Source organism: Aplysia californica, unplaced genomic scaffold (assembly GCF_000002075.1).
Source record: "Aplysia californica isolate F4 #8 unplaced genomic scaffold, AplCal3.0 scaffold00016, whole genome shotgun sequence".
In the NCBI taxonomy this organism is placed as follows: Eukaryota; Metazoa; Mollusca; class Gastropoda; order Aplysiida; family Aplysiidae; genus Aplysia; species Aplysia californica.
Window position 1 is genome coordinate 2,251,123 of NW_004797286.1, and position 20,967 is coordinate 2,272,089.

Consider the following 20,967-nt stretch of genomic DNA (forward strand, 5'->3'; position numbering starts at 1 on the left):
TCTTTTTTTGGGTGGAGGGGGGTCACCCATTTCACTAAACTGAATGTTTTTTTAGGAAAGATGACATGGTGTGTCTTCTTATCTGTTTGCATACTTTCTAGATAAATCGTTATTGACTGGTCTGTTACTATGATGTCATTGATGTTTGTTTCCCTCAGCACAAATCAGGAGGTTATAGAAGAGGCTTTCCTGCCCACTTTGAAGACTCTTCTTAAGGCACCATCCACATCTCCTCTGGCTGAGATAAACGAGGGCAATGTGTCCAACTTTCTGGTAGAACTCACTAATGCCCAGCACTTGGCCATTAACCAACAGTCTCAAGTGGAGCTGACGGTATGGAGTTTCTAATATTTTTTTGTACTTGTTCTCATAAAATGATTTGTAAGGCTGGTTGCACTTTCAGTCATGTATGTCTGATGGCTCAAGAAATCTCTTCTCATTGGTCCCGTAGCCAGTGTTCATATAATGACTGCTTTGCTGTCATCAGCCAACTCTGAGCATTTTGCTTCTTTTTAAAAGTCAGTAAAAAGAGCGATGTATTCAACAAGGGTAGCTATTTAAGTGGAGAACCTTTACACTAGCTCATCTTTATTCTCACACTTGCCGTTTCAAATTGGTTTTCCTGGGGCCCCACACAATAAGTTCCCTCCATGTCAATTGTTACTGTGACTCCTGGTTATGGTGTCTCGCACTGAACAAAATCTCAAATTATATTCCGCATACTAAATACAAATTACTGTTTATTTATTTATTTATTTTTTTCCCTTGCCCGTTTATATGAGATTGACGCCATCTGATTAGTAGATGATAGTCCAATAGTGTATTACGGGCATACTTCGTATAACTAGTAACTGAAATAGCAGATAGAGATTCCAGGATTATAGATGTACGTCATTGATATGAGAGCGGTGATGATTTTAGATATAATGGCAGTGACGAGTGATGATGAGGGTTTGCGTTTAAGTAATGTTAGCGTTAGTCCTATCTTCCTCTGCTCCAATGAGTCACGAGGGATGTGGGCACCCTCTATCCCATTCCAAATTACTGTTTAATTAATATAGATGCAGAAATGGCAATAGGCTTTGAGCAAAGACGTCAACTGAAAATATGTCTTTATGGTTCTTGGAGTCCAAATCTGCATTGACCTACCCTACAGGACAACCCTTGTCACGACAGCCTGGCTGTGAAGCTGTGCAATGAGGTGCTGTCCAAGCCAGACTCTTTCAACGTGAAGCTTTGGCTGAAGGTTCTCAACCAGCTGTTTCTCAGCACTGACAACATCATCTTGCTCAAGGATCTGTGTACCATGTGTGAGGACATGGCCATTGTGAGTTTTGCTTCACTTGAGGCCTTTACTTCAGGGATGTTGATCTTCTGAAATTTGTGTTGCAATTGCTATAAAACTCTTTGGAAAACTAAACTAAACTAATCTTCTGTCAGTTTTATAAGGTAAACTGTAAGAGGTTATTTGCTATATAGACTGCAAGTATGCTCAAAATGGGAAGACAATAATTTGGAGGAGATGTGTATGTCATATTGAATATACCCTCCCGGATATTCCTAGCATCTGCGTTTGTCGCGGCCACGAATCGCGGTCTCGATTTTTGGCATTTTTTGGTCCACGAATCACAGCCGTGATTTTTGTATTTTTCCAACAAATAAAAACTTCGCCGGGAAGAAAAAATAATTTAAAAACTACAACAAAGACGGGGAATAACATTCGGGGGGGGGGGGGGAAAGAAAAGAAATCTAACCTCTTTAGATCTACTTTTAGAAAGAAAGTTTATTTTCACTTTCGCTTCACTTCGTCTCTTTCTCACTTGTTAACACCACGTTGATTTATAATTTTCATGTGAAGAATATAAGTAGGCTACATTACATACTATTTTGCTGTTGCTATTTCATGTTTCCCTCTTTGTTGTGTTTTAATTTGTTGGTGTGTTAATTTTTTTTCTTCTTGCTTTTGTTCTGATGTGTTGTTTTTCTATTTTTTGTGTATATAGTATAGCGTAATAATGTTCTTCCTACTTTTTTTTTCTTCTAATTATGTGTTATGTTGGAGCGTGTCTCCACCAAAAACCGAATACTGACACGGGCAGGCCCCTTGTGTGTGATTCCGTAATTTACATGTAATATCCTGTACTTTTTCTTGAATTATACAGGTTTAGGGTTAAAACGGCCAATCTATGAATTGGGTTGACACTCGCCCTTATTTGCTAATTTTTGTGGTTGTTTATTAATTTGCTGTTCTAATTTTGATTTCATTCTGTTTTGAAACTTTTATTTTTCACGTTTTTACACTCTCTGTGGCTACAAATGGTATTCTGGATGCTTAAAACAGCACAAGAAATTCTAGTGTTTTAGATTAAGTTACCTCTATCAACATATTGCTATATTATGTCGTCACGAAGAGTAGAAAGCTTGAAAATGAATGGCAACTTTTGTGGAAAAAATGGCAACGAACGCAGATGTTAGATATTCAGTGCATTGGAAGCCCTCTGAAAGGTAGCATATAAACGTACATTTTTTTTTGTTTTAATGAAATGATAACTTTGAGTTAAAAAATTTAACTTCTTTTCCCCAGCATGGAATTTGAAACATAGTAATGCTGAGATATAGTTACGTTTATGGTGCAAAAACATTGGCATTATATAACTATTATTGATCCCTTACTTATTTTGGAGGAAAAGTCACACATTTAAAGGTTCAACGTGTTACTCTGATTCGTTAAATCAAACTATGGGCAAGGCTGTTTGAAAACGCCTGAATTCTGTTACATTGACAAAAAAGTACCACTTTTTATAGAGCAAAAACTTGACATGATACGAAAAAACTAATGTCATTTCTGGCATCAGCTATCCCAAATAAGCTTTGAACAATACTTAAACTTAATCCAGCAAAATGTGTGTTGAAAAGTGTGATCTTCCAAGGAAGTCCATGATTTCTAGGGGGAGAAAAATATTCCCATATGAATTTCCACAACCCAGTTTGGGATTTTAGGGATTTTCTGTCCACTGATGTGGAAATTGTGTTAAAGAAATGGAGGGCTTTCATACAATTTGATGTTGCAGTACAGTGCATTTGGCTGCTTTTGGTGGTAATGTGAATTATGCCTTGGGTTTTGAAAAGAATGGGGGGGGGGATGTTTATTGTTAACTTGGGATTACGTTTTTATTAATTTATTAACTTTCATATGTTAGTTTTATTTTGTATATTTATTGTGTGGTCCTGAGTTATTTCTATCTCTTTGTCCTTGTACTGTTATTCATCAGTGGGGGATTTTTTGGGGGGGAGGCGGGGGTTAAAATTATATTTTTTAGTTGTTGGACAAAAAAGATCGTGATCAATTTAGTTTCAAGACGTATTGTCCCCTATCATCTCTCCTCAATAATAGAGTGTAGACAGTATTTTGTCATTTTCTTCAAAATAAATCAGAAGTGTTTGTCTAGTCTATTCTGCCTCATGAGTATACATGTTAAATGTAAGTGTGGCACAGTTGTGGACATATTGAATGGTTCTACTGACAGGACTTGTTAGACCTGCTCCGCTCTTTTTCACAAATATAATTTTTAATAGAATTTGATAAACAATTGTAGAGAAAGAACAGTATACCGTATACAGTATAGATAAGTATAAGCTATTTGGTTGTTGGAAGGTGCCACTGGCAAGTTCATCATTCTGTTGGTAATTTCTGTCTATTGCTTTGCCCAGCACTAAAAGGCAATAATAGGTCAGATAGCATGCCAAAATAGAAAGTCAGTTCTCCTACCTGCTATTTTTTGGTTGTTGACATCTTCTTAGATTTTTATACCCTCTCAGCAAGGCCGAATGAATTGTAATTTGTGCTGTTTTTCATTTATTTAAACTGTTTTACAAGTCCCATGAAAATTTACTTTGGAAACTGATTTAACCACACACACACACACACATACACTCAACTACTAATCTGCAATTACAAGGCAAGGTATGTGAAAATTGCAAGGGACTCTTACATGTCGAGGTAGTTGTTCTGCTGCAGTTACATTGCAGATACTCACATTCATAGGAATGAAAGCTCCTTTATTTTTAGTTTTTATTTGATTTTAATAATTTCTTTTGAATTACCTGTTGAAGTATTTACCACCACGTTATTATCAAACCTCAGGTTATTACAGAGAAACAGTGTGTGAAACTTTTGGAGAAATTCAGAGAAAAGGTGAATGACCTGTATGACTTCCTGAAAGAGAAAAATACCCAACCGACATCAGAAACGGGGAATGTTGGTTCAAATGAAGAAAGCTCTCCGACGGCTGAAGGAGATGACATTGTCCAAAACATGTCTGGCCTGAAAATCAATGAGGAGACCAGTGGGAACCCAGAAGTAGCTAATGACGTAACCCCTGTCGTGGCTCCATCTGCACGGAAGACACGAGGTTTGTGTCACAATGCACTGTCAGCTTTAACTATGTACTTGGGGGGGGGGGGGGGCTCATTGTCTAATGGTAGGGTGTTGGCCTCTCATTGCTAAGTACTATATACCTGTTTCATTCAGGTGTGTTTTGGATAACTACAGGGAGGTTTTTGGGGGGGTTTTTCTTAGGTTTTGCTCGCTCTAGGTTGATGATGCGGAAATTTAATGGTCTAGGGAGAAAACAGGGAAGTGAAGTACAGTCGAACCTGCCTTAACGGAAACCTGTGTAAAACGGAAACCTGTCTTAACGGAATCTCCCCGCTCGGCCCTTGATATGTTCCTCTTTAATTACCTGTATAAAACGGAAACCTGTCCAACGCGGAAACGGAAAGAAAAATCCACTCCCTTCCGAGGGTTTCACCTGTCTAAGGTTCTTTGCCCACTCAGCTCTGATTTGAAACAATACTCGCAAGTTTGGTTCCGCCGGCACGGAAGGGGAGTAGCGGTGCAATTTGGGGGTAGATGTTACCTCATCGTGTGAGCCCTGAACGATGCAGATGGTCAGGGTAGTGTAGGTGTGAAATCTCACGACTACCCGTGAGCCACTATGAAAACTTTTTTGGGTAGCCAGAAGCCTGAAGTGTGAAATTAGATTGACCAATGCCTGCCACCCTGATCGTACGCAAGCCGAGATAAGAGTTCCTCGAATCATAGTTACATGATGGCAGTGATGGGTGGCACTGGTTGACTGTGCTTGTTATACCGGTGGATGGGGCTACGGGTGGAAGCAAGGAGATGTTCAAACGTTTCTGTTTTTAATAGGTCAAAGAGTGGTCCTATGAACGGCAAGCACTGGTGGTAATTGGATAAGTAAGACTGACGCATGTCATTATCAGACAGGATAGCAATTGAGAGGTGTGAAATTTTGACCACTGCTTGCCGATCAGACAAGCGACCCTTGACCCCACCGGCTGGGCTTTTTAACCCCTCCCCCTAAATTCCCCTGTCTAAGACGGAATTTTTTTCTGGCTCCCTTGCGATTGAGATTTTACGCAGATTCGACTGTAATTTAATTTAAGTGTGTATACTGCATGTTTATTATGCCAAGTTTAAGATTACTTCAGTGGGGGGGGGGGGGTATAAAAATAAAGACGAAAAACAAGATGCCTTTGTTCACTTTCCTTTCATGGTACTTGTTAACTCACTTCAGACGGGTCACACAACAGTTGCGTGACCCCCGCCGCGACGCTCGCGACGGATCTCACAAGCCTTGCGTGACCAACTTTGGAATTTTTTTTTTCGCTCTACAAATCACGCACGGATCGCGAGACCCGCCTCGTACCCTTGTTTGGCCAAGCCTGAGCTACTTAGACTTCGTTTCGTATCTCTGGGGCCGGTAGTTTTTAAGTTATTGAAGGTGAAGGACAGTGACCCCAACTGGGGTTGAACAGACAGGAACTCGCGCTTTGTTTTTTTCTATACAGCTCATAGTAATCCGACAGTCGCGTCGTAGTAATGGTCGAAGAAGTCGCATGAACAAGAATCACATAATTTCGCCGTTTTATATACTTCTGTGCGTTTTACTAGTTCTAGTGTCTCAGAATATGATGAGTTTAATAGTTAGGATCCTGGATATGTACCCGCGCAACGAAATCACAACGTTGTGCCGTACATCTGTCTCATGTAATTCAGTATATGGGTCTGAATCAATGCACAGACCAGCTTTTATATTTTCACCAAACACTCGCACATGTATGCAAATCAAACCAGAACACTTTGAACTTTTATTTTTGTTGTTGCAGTGAATTTCATTCTACTTGTCACGTCTCTGGAAATTTTTCGGAAAATCAAATTCATGCCAATTTTTTAAAAATCATACAAATTAAAGTATTAGACTTAGACAACTTTAGTTTTTTGTACTAAATTAAGCTTGAATGTTACTTTACTGTGTAAAAAAATGATTACAATAGGGTAATTCTGAGAGTTGTGGTGATTTATTGAAATACCCCCAAAAACTCCAGTCTTCAACGCTTGTGACTGGTGAAAGGGCCCAGTCGCAAGTGAGTTAAGACCCCCCAAAACATAGTGTTTTCTTTGTAAAGGTGGACTTTGCCTATGCACACTGTTGCATGCCTTTTTTACTATTTGACTGCACATACCTTTCAAGTTATGGTTATTGTGTCAGCATTACTTTAGGGTCTATGCATGGGGCAATGGATTTCACATTTGTTAACATCAATGATCAGTGAATTCTTTGGCTGCGACTTCGGGAACTTTTCTTTCTCTCAATTTTGACTGTGAAATATGAGGGTTGGTTGGTTGTTGGGTTGTTTGTTTTGGTGTGGGGGGGTATTAAAATTTGTTATACATACATACCTGTCATAACTGTCAAGTAATTTTTAAAGTGTGGGATCACTTTGACTGTAATGTACATTGAGCATTTCTAGAAAATGGAAAGGCACAGCTTAAATTTTTTATATTATTTATCATTATTAGTACCAGTAGTAGTAGTAGTATGCTCTGTTGGTTTGGTCATGGGGGCAGTCTTTCTTTTTTTCTTTTCATAAGGAATTTTATTAAATGTACAACATTTGTTTTTCTCAAATGTATTTGATGATTTTGCTTTCAGTTGCCCTTGTCATGCATCATTACTCTCTATCATTTTGCAGGCAAATCTTTGAAAACCCCAATGTTGACCAAATCAACACAAGGTTCCAGGTTAAAAAGTGCCTTAAAATCTGCCAGCAAAAAGTTGGACTCAAGGTATGGTACCAATAGCTTTTTAGCTTCTCCTGTCTCAAACCTGTGGGATTCTGGTGTGAAAGACAGAGTTGTAATTTCTTTTCCTTTTACTTGATAAGAGAGCTTTAATGTTTTCAATAAGCAGTCATGCAGTTCTGTTTGGCTTGCTATGAGAAAATGTTGATATTTGCACTTTCTATAGTAAAAGTAAAGGCAATATTCTTTCTTTTCAAGTATGAGTTTAGTGGTCCTTATGTTTTCCCTATTTTTCATGTTGTTAAACACAATTAGTAAAAGAAAACCACACATTAAACTACAGTGGAAACCTGATATAACAGGGATGGTGGGAGTAGAGAAAAGGTCCTGTTATATCCGATCCCTGTTAAATCCGAAATTATGCAAGGAAAGTGAGCATTTGTGGACTAATCTAGCTGTACTTGCTCATGGGTAGTTTCCCTAGCCACAAGCACCCACAAACATGGATTTTGGCACCGAATTTCTCCTTGCGTCCTTAAACCACATCAGAAGAGCTTGGTCCTCAGCATCTGCATCGGTTAGTCTCATCTTCTTTCGATCCAGAGCAAACTTTTCATTGCAGTATGCTGCCACTATCTTCTCTCTATCCTTGATAATGGTGGGAATCGACCCTTGTGGAATGTCGAACTGACAACATATTTCTGCCAGTGGAGCTTGCTTTTTTGTCAACAGTCTGGATTATTTCGTATTTTGTGTCAATTGAAAGGCATTTTCTCTTGCACTTGACATCGTTGGTGATCATAATGAAAGAAGTAGGCTTAGATTTAGGCCGACCGGTCGTCCCCCCCTCCCCCCCCCTCTCTCTCTCTCTCTCTCTCTCTCTCTCTCTCTCTCTCTCTCTCTCTCTCTCTCTCTCTCTCTCTCTCTCTCACACTTTTTACACATTGTTAACGAGCCTTTGTCCCTGCTATAACCGGTTGGGCTCCGATGAGGCCCTGTTATTGCCGATAAAGATTAGGTAAAAAAACGGGGATTTTAAACATCCCTGTTATTACCGGGCCTGTTATATATGGTTTCCACTGTACTCTGTTGCACAAAACTCAATTTTTTGTTAGAAAATTGAGACTTTTCAGTACCATACTTAGGAGAAAAAGTAATGAAAAGACTGCTGGTGCATAAGAGAGAGATGTAATAATAATAATAATAGATAGCATTTTTATAGCGCATATCCCCGCTCAACAGCAGGCTCTATGCGCTTTACCCTATATGTACAAATCAGTACTTGTTTCAACTTGCATACATACCCCATTTACCTCAATCCACCTCTAATCTGGATGAGACCTACATATTTTCTTTTTTGCTTCTGTATTTCTCTTGAAAGGGCTAAAGTAGCCTCAAAGATGCAGTCTCTTCTTGAATATTTTAAGGAAACTCGTCAGTGACAAATCATGGACATTGTATGCTTTTTTTTGTATATCCTTCCCTCAGTGCCCTGGACGACAGTGTTTTTGCCACCCCCGCTCCTCTCAAAGGTTCAAGATTGGCGTCAGATGTTGAGGAAGCAAGAGTCAATTTGGAAAACCTGCTGGTGGAGAGTAACAGCAAAACACCAGGAAGACCTGGGAAAACACCAAAAACTCCTAAAAGGTTAGCTTTTATTTTTGGGTTTGTTTTTTTTTACTATGCACTGACTTTGTTTTGGAGAAAACTTGTAGAATGGGAATCTTTCCTTTCATTGCAGTATTCTACTGAACTTTCAGTAGTATTTTTTTTTTAAATAAATGTTATAGCCTTGTGCTTTTCTTGAAGGGGCTGATTGAATTATTTTAGTTTTGATAAGACAGTTAACAAAGCCTCAGTAGGTTGTGAATTGAAATCGAATCATTTACTTCCTATGTTTTTTGCAAAGGTTAACGTAAACGCACACTCTGTGTAAACATACGATTAGGAGCCCTCCAGAGCATCTTGCTTTTAGACAAAAACTACTGTAATTAAGACCCACAGGACTCTGGCAGAAGGTGGAATAGAACACATTAACATATCTACACAGTTAGTTACACATGTATGGTTTTTAGTAAGGTGTATCGTCTCAGCCTTTTTTCTCCCTTATTCTTTACTTTACCCATTTCAGTGCAGCTGCACAAATAATATGCAAAACGACCTATTTGTGTTTACAGCGAGCCATGGAGGTAAACTTACAAAAATACACAAAGAAATCTGTAGTCTTCTCTTTTTTGTCTTCAAAATCAATAGTAGGCCTGTGAAGCTTTGATTTTCATAGTTTTCATTAGCACACATATTTTTCTCTTCCCCCTCCCCTGATTCAAGATTCCATGCCTCCTGTTATTCAGCTTCATTTTCATAGATGGTAATGATTTTATCACGATGTAACACATCTTGTTTACTGTAACATTATATCAGTATTAATTCCCCTTTTCCTTCTTTGTCAACAGGCCGCTGCACAGCATTCAGGATCCTGCTTTCACTGGCTGATGTCTCCTACAACTTGTCCCATGCTATTATTGTTACTTACTATGTCTAGATCATTCATTCTACTCTTGTACGCGCACTCACTTACATTTATTAAATTGTAACATTTGGCTCATTAGAAAATGGAATAAATGCAATTGTATGCTTTTAATGGGAGATGTACATGATACGAGGAAAATTCTAGGGGTTTGACTTTCTTTCAATTTTTAAAGGTGATATAGGTTGATTATCGACTAATTAGAAGAATTAGGACGGAATTTTTAAAGTTTTATGAAAAAGATGGTCTCCGTGGCAGACATCTTGGATTTTTTGCCATGTTGCGAGGACAGACGTTTTCCACAGAAAATACTGGAATATAAGCCTCAAACTTGGCACACAAATACACAAACCTGGTTGATCGGCTGTGTCCGCCCGGCTGTTTGTTCCGTAAATTATTATTTGAAATGCGGCATTTTAGCCCAATGTTGACCGTCAGAGTGAATCAGAACAGGATCTTATGGGTCACTTTAGTATAGTATATTTCTGTTTTCTTAAATTAAAACAGAGGGGGATCGTACACGGAGAGATCTTAGGCGGAGACTAAATCATAAGATGTAATCCTCATTTTTCTACTTACTAACTTTCAAATTTGATGACGATCGTGTAACAAATAAACTGTCAAGAGCTTTTTTTCAAATTTCACTAGAGTTGGAACAACTGATACAGTGTGTGTGCGGGTGTGTTTATGTGTATGTGTATATATATACGTTCACCCATGTGGTTCCCGGGGCCCTGTCCAAGAGACAGAGGAGCAAAGAATAGGACGACTGTATACGTACCGCGCATGTCGTGGAAGGCGACTAAGGTCGGTTGGGCAAAGGATTAGCAACCCTTTCCCGTAAAACAAAAAGCAGCTACAAAAACATCAACAGCAAAGACAACACGACCGCCAGCTCTGAAGGATGGAGGACCTTCATCACCGAGGAGAGGAGAGAATATGGAGTGTAGAATGACAGGGTGATGAAAGCCGAAAGGAACCCACCAAGCCGAGAAACCTCCTGTCGACCATGATATGGAGGCGAGTGGTATGCGGGAATGGAAGAGGCGGGGGCATCATAGAAACAGCTAGAAAAGGATGCACAGGACAGGCTTCAGAAATGTTGATGACCTATGCTCCACTGGGAGTTGGAAAGGGCAAGACACATGTATATACAATGTATAGGGCAAGAGATAGAGAGAGAGAGATATCTATATATGTGAGGCGTGCTGACAAAATGAGTTACTTCTCGCAATCCACAAATGGAGATATTGGCAAAAACTCAACACCTAGGTCAAATTAGTAGACCCTCTATTGATGCTCTTCTTTTTTTATGTATAACTTGCCTCTCATTATTTCATTCTTATAAATTCTAAAACTTCACTTATAAGCATGGCGTTTCTATTTCCAAAGGCTTGAATCCGAGAAGTAACTCATTTTGTCAGCACACTTCACATATATATATATCGCTGGTGGAGTGATGAAACCTCGTAACCCTCAATTTTTTCTAAATTCGTTTTTTTTTTTTTTTTGGCTTAATGTCTTCTCCCAGTCCTTCTTCACATTGTGTCAAAAGCACTAGCTCATATTAGTAAGAGAAAGTATGAAAAATACTTAATAAGAAAACCTTGTATGTTTGCACCCATGATATCCTGGCGTGATGAAACCTCGCAACCCTCACCTGGTGCGCCGATCTGCTTTTGCGTGGTTTCATCACTCCAGGTTTGAGAGAGCGGCGTGCTTATACGAGGTTCTGGACAAGTCTTCTATATGAACCGGCTTAATTGAAGCGCTCATAACTGACATTGTCTGGTGGATTTAATGTATCTGACGGAATAAAGAAATATTTCATTCCTTCATTCATCCATACGTTCATTCATTCTTTTATTCATTCACTTTATTTCAGTCAGTTCAGAAGTTCAAATATGGTCATACGTGAAGTACTTACATTGTGTAAATCTATTAAAAATCCTTTCATAAGGATGACTAACTCGCTGATAATCAAGATGTTCTGATCGAGCACAAACGTAGTTAACATTTAAGTTAAGGCAACAGTCACACCTTGAAATGGCAGGTGACGGTAGTCCTTACTTAGACTAGGTGACAGATCTGTGCACTCTCCAGATGTCAACAGGCCATTCTGTTTATCAAAGAGAGGGTAAGGTTTTGCATCTTCTCAGACTATGAATCCGCTGTGTAGTCAAATCCTCCAGTTGTGGTTGAGACCGAATAGTATTGAACTTAACCATGGTCTTGATGACTCTGAAATCTGTAGAGGACATTGTGACAAATTTGTGCCTCAACAACACAAGTAATACGGACATTTCCGAATCTGTATTGAATATCTCCTTCTGTGCTCATCACCTAGATCTTTATACCCTACAAAGGCTGGTTCGGAAACCACTGAGCAGACCACGTTCATTGACTTGACCCCAGCCACCATGTCGCAGTCCTTTCCAGGGCTGTCACTGATATGTGGAGACAAGGAAGTATCAGCATCATCTCAGACTGAGTCTGCACCAACAATAGTGTCGCCTGGAATCATACCCCAAACCATACTGACGTTTCACCAGACAGCTGTAAGTCAGATGCTGAATTATTACCTTCGAGGTCACAGCAACACAATCTGTAGACCATATTTAGGCACCTTAGCCACTTTTCCTAAAGCCTGATCCCGAGAGACAGCTCATTTGTTAAAATTGTTAGGCCAGCATAAATGATGCTCCACAGAGGAAAAGAAAGGGTTTTAAGGAGTTGCAACAAATAAGCGAAAAGCTATCCGTGGATCGGGACAAGATCGGAATACATAATGGTTCAATGAAAAGCCCAGGTAAGTTATCGAAACCAATCTGTGATTGCAAGAGCTGGACTGTGAAATATAAAGGGCTCTCTGAAGTTGATAGACATTCTCATTTTGATTAAGTGTGGACCCTCTCATGGGATGACTAGTGGACATCGGAGGAGGTATTCAGAGACTAACCAGAGACGGAATACCCTCAATAAACACTTTTAAAAGGTGGCCATAAGGTGCCATTGTGTTAAAAGGTGTTCCTGAATTGAACTGGGTTGGATGAATGATTTGTAAGAAATATTTAGAACCAATAATTATCAAAGTAACTCGGATATCTACAAAATATATGCACAAGTCTGCCAAGACCACGGGAGGCGGCCTCTCAAAAGACCCGCCCTCGATGAAGCTTTCAAGCAGAATAACGTGTCGCTGTTCCTGTCAAAGATAGATATGCATCAGTCGAGAATTTGACAAAGTGCTGGAGGATCTTTGGAATGCTCACATTCTAGAAAAGGAGGCAGCGCGCAAAGAAAAGGAACGAGATAAATCAGAACCATCAAATCTCTCGCCAGTAATGAACCTAGAACGGCCGTACTTTCAATGGATCTTCAGCATCGGCCTTATATTACAAAACAAAACTCGCCGTTCATAACTTTACGCAATTGGATGCTGCAACACGCCAGACTACTTGTTACGTGTGTGATGAAGCAAAATGGGGACTTAAGACAAATGAGTTTGCTTCATGTCAATTGGATTTCCTGAAAGAAAAGCTGGACCTCCAGAAAACCATCATCGACAGCGACAACTGTGGTTACCAATACAGAAATGCCACACTGGCCAATGTTTCTCTAAGCCTGTTTTCAACAACAAAAGGAAGCACAATTGAACAAAAACATTTTATCAAAGGACACACACAAATGGAAATTAACAGTGTGAACTCAACTATTAAGAGATCGCTTCAAAAAACACGCATCGAGGTCCTCCAAGACTACCTCCATTTCTTCAGGACGGCAAGAGCAAAACAAGAAACTTATCAAAACAAATAGTTGGATCACACATTCTTCAAGGAATATTCTAAGTGTAGAAGCTACGACAAGTCTATATGACTAGGTAGAAAAACGGGTGATCCTGTTGTCACCGACATCAGGTGTTTGAAGTACACCTCAAACATGAACATCCTCATCCAGTTCAAGCCGCACCTCAGTGATGAATGGGCTGACGTTCCGAAGGCAGGACACAGAAACATATTAATAAGGTCCACCCTACCTCACAACTCTACACAAAACGTTTTAAGTTCCAGCACTTCAAATACAATCACATAGAGGTGCTTAAATCTGTTATTTCCAATATATGCATCGTCACTTTATGACAATTACTACCATTAACATTTATGGCTGTTCATTATGATTCAACATCTCTTATGAAAACCATCTGTAGTGCAAACAGAGACCACATGGCAGAGATTTATAATTGATTTTTTTGTGCTCTTTAGTAAAAACTGGAAGTAACCAGATCTAATATTGGCAAATTATAGTGAAACAAATTGCATTCATTGCAATCCGTTTGCGGATTCAAACATAAATTCTGCAGGTAACACACTTTTATTTGACTTCAGTTGGCCGGGAATCAAACTCCAAACTAATTGGTCTTGAAAAAACATCTTTATCACTTTGTGGCGTTTCAAACAACAGACGCATATTGCAACCAAAATGAGCAGAGAGAAAACTCGCAACCCCCAAACTCTGTCCTGATGAAACCTCGTAACCCACCCGCCGGCTGACTACGAGGTTTCATAACGACAAAAATGTTGTAATGAAACCTCGCATCCCACAGCGTAACCCCATAAACTATAGAAAAGTTATTTTTATGTACTAACCACGTTTCTAATGTGTTTTCATTTATCTGTACCAGCTTTGGTTCATATTGATCATTTTATTCAAGAGTAAATCAGTTTTTTGTCTCTCCTGTAACATTTTCCTTTCTGGGGTTACGACGAGGTTTCATCACTCCACCAGCGATATATATCTTGCCCTTTCCAACTCCCAGTGGAGCATAGGCCATCAACATATATATATATATATGTATGTATACGTTGCATGTATATTAATATTATGCATATATACCATGTATACATAAATAATATATCAGTGTCTGTGGTGTAGCGGTTATGTGCTTTTCCGTCGCCCGCAGAAGACCCACGTCTGATTCCCAAGTAGGCTAGAGAGAATTTTTAAAGGGTATCTCGGTCTTTCTTCTGGGATGTTGTTTCCTAATCAGCCCATGTTGGCCCTGATAGTGATAAGCAGGATCGAGAGTTTGCCTTCTAAATGATCCAAGTTGTGTTAATGGAGGTGTAAAACACCTATCTTTCAAAATGTATGTATAATATAGAAAGACACGTACACATACACACACACGCACAAACAGAGAGAAAGGGAAAGAGAGAGAGAGAGAGATGTTTGTTTTTGAGGAGGTTTTACGGCGCTTGCAACTGCATAAGGTCATATGAGCGCCAGAAGATTAGAGGTGTTACAAGAGAGTAACAACAAACATAAAAAAGAAGAAGGGGAGATAATGACGATAGATGTTTGACAGAAAAAAGAAGCAGAGCACCCGCTAGAGAGAGAGAAAAGGTACAGCGTAATGGTAGAGAGAGGGAGTGGGGACGGACTCAAGTAAAATCCTCCCATTTCTCCGTTTCAACTCTCCTTCTTTGAAGCACCCGCTGTTTCTACAGAGCAACGTTTCGTTAGGTTTAGCTCACTAACACAGTGAGAACATAATATAATACTCTATTGAGATCAGAATGATGAGAAAAAAACAACAACCTGAACCAGGGCTGCTTTGTAGTGTAAGCTATTTAGTTTCCATTTAAAGGCATGGTCACTTTTCCTAAAGAGTCCCGATCCGTCATTCCATATGTTTTCTTTTACTCATCCGCACCCCATGTCACCCTACCATGGAACATAACCGGACATTGAATGCATCTGGAATGCCCCTCGAACGTTTGTACATATACGAAGGCCTCTTATTGAGGACCCAAAAGTGACACCGTTTTTCTGATAAGTCATACTCATACTGTACAATCTATTGCAAAAATGATCTACAGTATGCACATGTCATGTCAGAGTCTGACCAGCTTGCAGGACAAACTGTTACGTTAGGTCGTAGGTCTCTTGACTTGAATATCTGTCGAATTCAATTGATTGTTGTAAACCACTTCACACGGGTGCATCTGATCTTTAGTGGATTGCATCAATGAGCTGAGCTTGCCCCCGAGGTGTGAAGTTTTTCTATACCGAGCAATCATAGACAACTACCGTAGGACAGTATTGTTAACCCTCTCATGCTGTCCGCCCACCATACTTGGCGGAGCACCATAGATACATGTATAATTATGTGGAGCACAGGCTTTATAAATTGCTTTGTCGTCTCATATCATTATCATGTCCCTATGTCTTTTTCTCCCGCAAATTAAAGTTAGAAAGGAGGGCGTATGGCGTTTGCTTCCCACCCTTCCATATATATGCTCCAAACATGATGTTATAGCTGATCAGTTTCAAAATTTACTAACACAGGAATGATCATGCTGTTGTTAGATGAAGTTTTCAATTTGAAATGTGCACTTGTGAGTGAGACTGTAACTGTAATAGAAAAAAAATCAGTTCCACACTGACAGCATTTTTTAAGGCAGATCATGCTTTTACCCGGTGTGCTATTATTACAGTATTAGCCAGAGACTAACTTAGCTAACGTTGTCATATGTTGTTGTTAAATCAACAGTGTAAAGTATCGTGACGGCACCCTCCTCCTATTCCTTTAGTGTCACAGACCTCTCTGGTCTGATGGCCAAATGCTGTTTACAAAGTGGACTGGCGAGCACAAGAACAACATCATCTTGTCAGCCGTGCTAATTTTAATTTAGATTGTAAGTGTTTTTACGCTCCCTTCAACACAATTTAGATCATTTGGAAGACATTCTTCGACCCTGCCAGGAGTAAACCTACTGAGAGGGATACAAAAGAAAGACCAAGATACTCGCTAAGAATTCACCTTGCTCAGGAATCGAACTAGGATCTCCTGCAAACAATGGTTAAGCACCTACATGCTACACAACAAACGCCAGCTCAAGGTAGCCTACTTTTTGGCCGCATTTTCTGGCCTGCAGAGGAACAATTAGCATTACAATATAAATTACATGTAGTAGCCTACTAGAAGTAGTAACATGTGCCACCGTTACTACAGGATAAGTCATAAATCTTTTTTTTAAAGAAATAATCATAGTAAAAATGTAGTTCATCACAGCACAAAGTAGGCTACAAGTCCATATGACACAGCAGTCATGGATGGGTACGCCTATTACATGCACATGTACCGCAGTTGGTATCACGCTGGATTATAATGTACATGTGTCATGTAGTAGGAGCACTTGAATTTGAGTTGGGTGGAATTCTCCCCAGTGTTTTTGTTAATGTGTTTTTTCAAGGCTTCCACTGTTTTGCTCATTACTATCTAAAGGGGATGTAAATTCGCAAGGGGACGTTCAAATATAATCTTACGTCCTGGAAGGGGTGTGTGTGTGTGGGGGGGGGGGGGGGGGGGGGGGGGGAGCTTTTGTTCCTCCCAAAGAAAAGTGTAAGATGGGGGTTGGGGGTGGGGTGTCTTGAACCAATGCAATATTGCACTTTTTCGGTCCCGGGGGGGGTTTTTTTTTAAAATTCCACTGAAATTTGTTTTATTTGTAATTAAGGGGGGGTTTTGGTGTATATTGTCAGGGGGAAATTTTTTAGCCCTTTTTTTACAACCCAATGCAACTTTTCTTTTTCCCCGGTTTTTCTTTTTTTAATTGCCCCTTTTTTTTTCCCCGGTTGGGGGAGGGGGGTGTAAGAGGCAAATGTAAGTTAAGTGTAAGATTAAGAAAAAGGGGGGGGGCTAAAAGGTGTATGATTAGATCTTTGAACAACCACTAAGTCCCACCTTATGACTAGTCTTTCAGTTTTCGGTGTTTCAAGTTAAAAGGATGTTTTAAACTACAATGTATTACCATGCCAACAACTTAAAAGTCGTGACTACCAGTCGAACACGGGCATCTGTGGTGTAGTGCAATGGTCAGGCATTTTGCCGCCGGTCACACGAGACCGACCTGAGTTTGATTCCCGAGTGGGGAGAATCTTTGTTGAGTATCTTGGTCGTTCTGCTGAGGATGTTGTAGCTGTATTCATCTCTGCCCATTAAAAAAACAATTATAATAATTGAAGCTACTCTAACGATCACCTGCCTCAAACAATCACTTGTACAAACGACCCCCCCCCCCCCTTGCGCGTTTTTCTCTTATTCATGATACAAGTTTAATGACACCGTCCATAAGCGCCACGTGTCTAAGATGGCTACTTCCCCCTCCTCATTAGGCGGTCATCTTGGACAGGATCGACTGCAGTTTATAGGGTCATCCTATCCATAGATGGATTTCAAAAAAAGAAAAAGTAATAATAAAAAAGGGAACCATCAGACTGAAAGGGAAGGTTGAGTTTTGTTTCAGGTACCGGTACATCACGTATGCATTCAGGCTTTGATTCATTATAGTGCACCGGTAATTAAGTTACTCCTAACTCAACGTTAAAACTACTAAAATAACGGTGAAACTCATTTTAAGAAAGTAACCCAATACGTGTTTACTAGCTATCACTTAGCATTTCTTCATGCAAAACGTCATATACCACGTACGTACAGGTACATGTATTTCGCAGCCATGACACGAAATAAACAAGTGTGGATGTTTTTGCTTTTGGGTGTTGTTGTTTTTTTGGGGTTTTTTTTAGGAGGGGCATTGGTTGGTCCTACTTCTTTCCTTTCTCTTTGTTGGTTCTGTTTGTCGTACATTTTCCCAGCACTAGATGACCATTACTGCGTCGATGTGCCTCTTTCTACTCAAACAAACGAAATTTAATAATTAGTTCAAATCTTAACAGCAGAGTAATAATACATGAAAATACATAATTGTGCATAATGAATCAAATACATGTACATAATACTACAAAATGTAGTGTGTTAAGTGTTCCCAGGCGCAGAACATATTAATAGAATGGTGTTATTGAAACGTTGTGTTAACTCGAAAGTCCGGTCTACATTACACATGGAATCTTACACTACTCTCGCTTGTAATTGAAAAAAAATGTTGCTCACACTCATGCCATACTGTTGCGTCCCGAGTTTATTTTTGTAGTTCACCATGAACTTTGACGTCCTTTATGGAACTATGTTATACACATGCAGCCTGCTTTATAGACGGAGATTGAGTTTTCTTGCACTACAACTAATGATTAACAAATGGAACACTTATTACATATGTATATAGATTAGCCATCAGTTTTGTATTCTTTCTTTTCCATTTATGTTATTTGCTCCTAATTCTTATCTTTTTTTCTGGTAGGCCTACAAGCCCTATAGTCTCACATGCATATGGAGGTTGACTAGACATCATTTGCGACGCACAGAGGTAGCTGATGTTTGCGTTTGAGTAAATTTAAGAAGCACATCGGCACAATAATGTTCATCGATTTGGCGAACGCCATGCTCTACAGCATGCGCTTTTTTTTTTACAGCTCTTGTATTTTTTTAAAAGCTACCTAGAATCTACACGTAGATCTAAAATGCATCAACATTCCCTCAATACTTTTGAATGAATTCCAAAACGTGTCTTTTTAAGGGAAAAAAATCGCGCACTAGCACGTTTTTAAATGTCACCATAGCAACGGCGGTTGTAGCGGGGAATGACCTCAGGAATATATCTTTCAATTTCAAGTTCGTATTTTTTCATTTAAGCATTGTAACTGATTTTTTTTTTTTTGCTTAAAGAAAAAAGACGAACTTCTGTGTACAGCACGGCTCTTGCTAATTGACACTGTATTTCACTGAAGAGACGTGATGATAAAATGTTTTCCAGGTCTTCTACGAGGATGAAAGTGGAAGAGCGAATGGTGGTGTTCCCTGGTGTGGTGAGTTTATAAAAAATCAATGGCCTACACTCCTCGACAATAAATTTTCTTGGACAAAAAAAGGCTTAAAAATAAAAAGGGGTGTATTTGCTTTTTCCCATCGTGGTATTCAGATGCTACCTGGAGGGAGTTTATTGTCTTAACGTTGACGACGACGACCTTAGAATTAATTATTTATTATGTTGTACTATTCACTGCGAACTGCGTACCTCAAATCCGTTCATTGTCCCGTCCTCATTTGACCCGAGAACAAGAAAGCTTGAGGTCAGAGGCCAAAAGGTTTCAGATTCTAGAGCATCATGGGATAGACTGAGTGAGGGCATGTAATGAGATGACGTCATTAAATTCCCACAATTCACAGGGAGCAATGGCTGCCTTGTCCGATCAATAGTGTAGTCTGCTTGCTCTTGAATGGATCTTTGTCGACAAAGTCCGTGATATACTCCATTTGAACTAAGTATAGTGATAAAGGGTGCACATTTGAAAGCTTATAGTTCTTTGCTGTTGTTTTAAGGGAGTATTCGGAACAATACGGCTGAAGTTATTGCGTTCCAGATCAAACCTCTATGTCGGCGCAGCGCTTCCTGTTTTTCTGAGCAGTTGGAGCTCTGCCTGTGTTTAGCAAGCTCGCAGTGACATCATCTATTAATGCCACTGTAGGGCTGTTTGTATTTCAGGTGAGTGGCAATTATATCATGGCTATTGAAGCTAGGTCTATATTTGAACCTGCCAAAGCGTCTGGTTTGAATCCACACCATTCTAGCTTTTGTACTGTTATTGTCTGCTTTCTTGTCTGTGGGGAGCAGGAATAAAAAAATCTGACGCATTGCCTGGCCATTGCTGCTATGATGATGAGTAGGCCTAACAAAACTCCACAGAGTTCAAAGGCAGAGGAGAAACTGTTGCTGTTATTCGACCGGGATAAGCGAGGAGCATTAGCTTGTGTTTTCTTGTTGGGACATTGATTGAGATCGAGATCTTTATATTTCTAGCTCAAGTGCCTTCTCTCAAACAGCCTAGATCTAGATCTAGATCTAGATCTAGATTTCTAGATGGAAGTGGCTATTCTCATCCGGGGTGAGAATAGAAAAACGATCTAGAATATAGATCTACCTCTCACCCCGGGTGAGACTTGCCAGCGTAGGCTATTCTCACCCGGTGCGAAACAAGACCCGCTTTTCCTCATTTTGGAATACTGTCTATCGGTGTGGAGGATCAAATTGATAAAAGCCAAGAAAAAATTACATTATAGCACAAAAGTAAGCTAATTTGATCGTCTTCAAAGATGCTATGGCTATTTCACTGTTCGAATCGAGCCGAACTACGTGGGTCGCCATTTTGTTTTGCCAGGAAGTTCTCACAAGATCTACTCCTCCCCTCTCTCTCTCTCTCTGTCTCTTTCTGAATACTGTCTATCGGTGTGGACGATCAAATTGACCAAAACAAAGTTAAAAAATGGTGTTAAAACACAAAAGTAAATTAATTTGATTGTCTACAAAGATGCTACGGCTATTTAACTTTTCGAATCGAGCCGAACTACGCGGGTTGCCATTTTGTTTTGACGGGA

At 39.7% G+C, this 20,967-nt stretch overlaps 2 protein-coding genes across 3 annotated transcripts in view; both read left to right on the top strand.

Moving 5' to 3' along the window:
* LOC101850691 (condensin complex subunit 3) overlaps positions 1–10,277 on the top strand; it is a 30,995-nt gene extending 20,718 nt beyond the window's left edge. Inside the window, exons 15-20 of the mRNA XM_005090424.3 lie at positions 159–333; positions 1,157–1,327; positions 4,145–4,412; positions 7,060–7,153; positions 8,597–8,755; positions 9,562–10,277. Coding sequence (XP_005090481.1) covers positions 159–333; positions 1,157–1,327; positions 4,145–4,412; positions 7,060–7,153; positions 8,597–8,755; positions 9,562–9,601 — 907 coding nt within the window. The 3' untranslated portion in view covers positions 9,602–10,277. The remainder of the gene's footprint in view (positions 1–158; positions 334–1,156; positions 1,328–4,144; positions 4,413–7,059; positions 7,154–8,596; positions 8,756–9,561) is intronic.
* A 9,453-nt stretch (positions 10,278–19,730) lies between these two features.
* Positions 19,731–20,967, top strand: part of KHC1 (kinesin heavy chain 1) — a 51,707-nt gene continuing 50,470 nt past the window's right edge. For both annotated transcript variants that reach the window (XM_013085601.2, XM_035971192.1), the window contains exon 1: positions 19,731–20,077. The gene's annotated coding sequence lies outside the window, so the exon portion shown is untranslated. The remainder of the gene's footprint in view (positions 20,078–20,967) is intronic.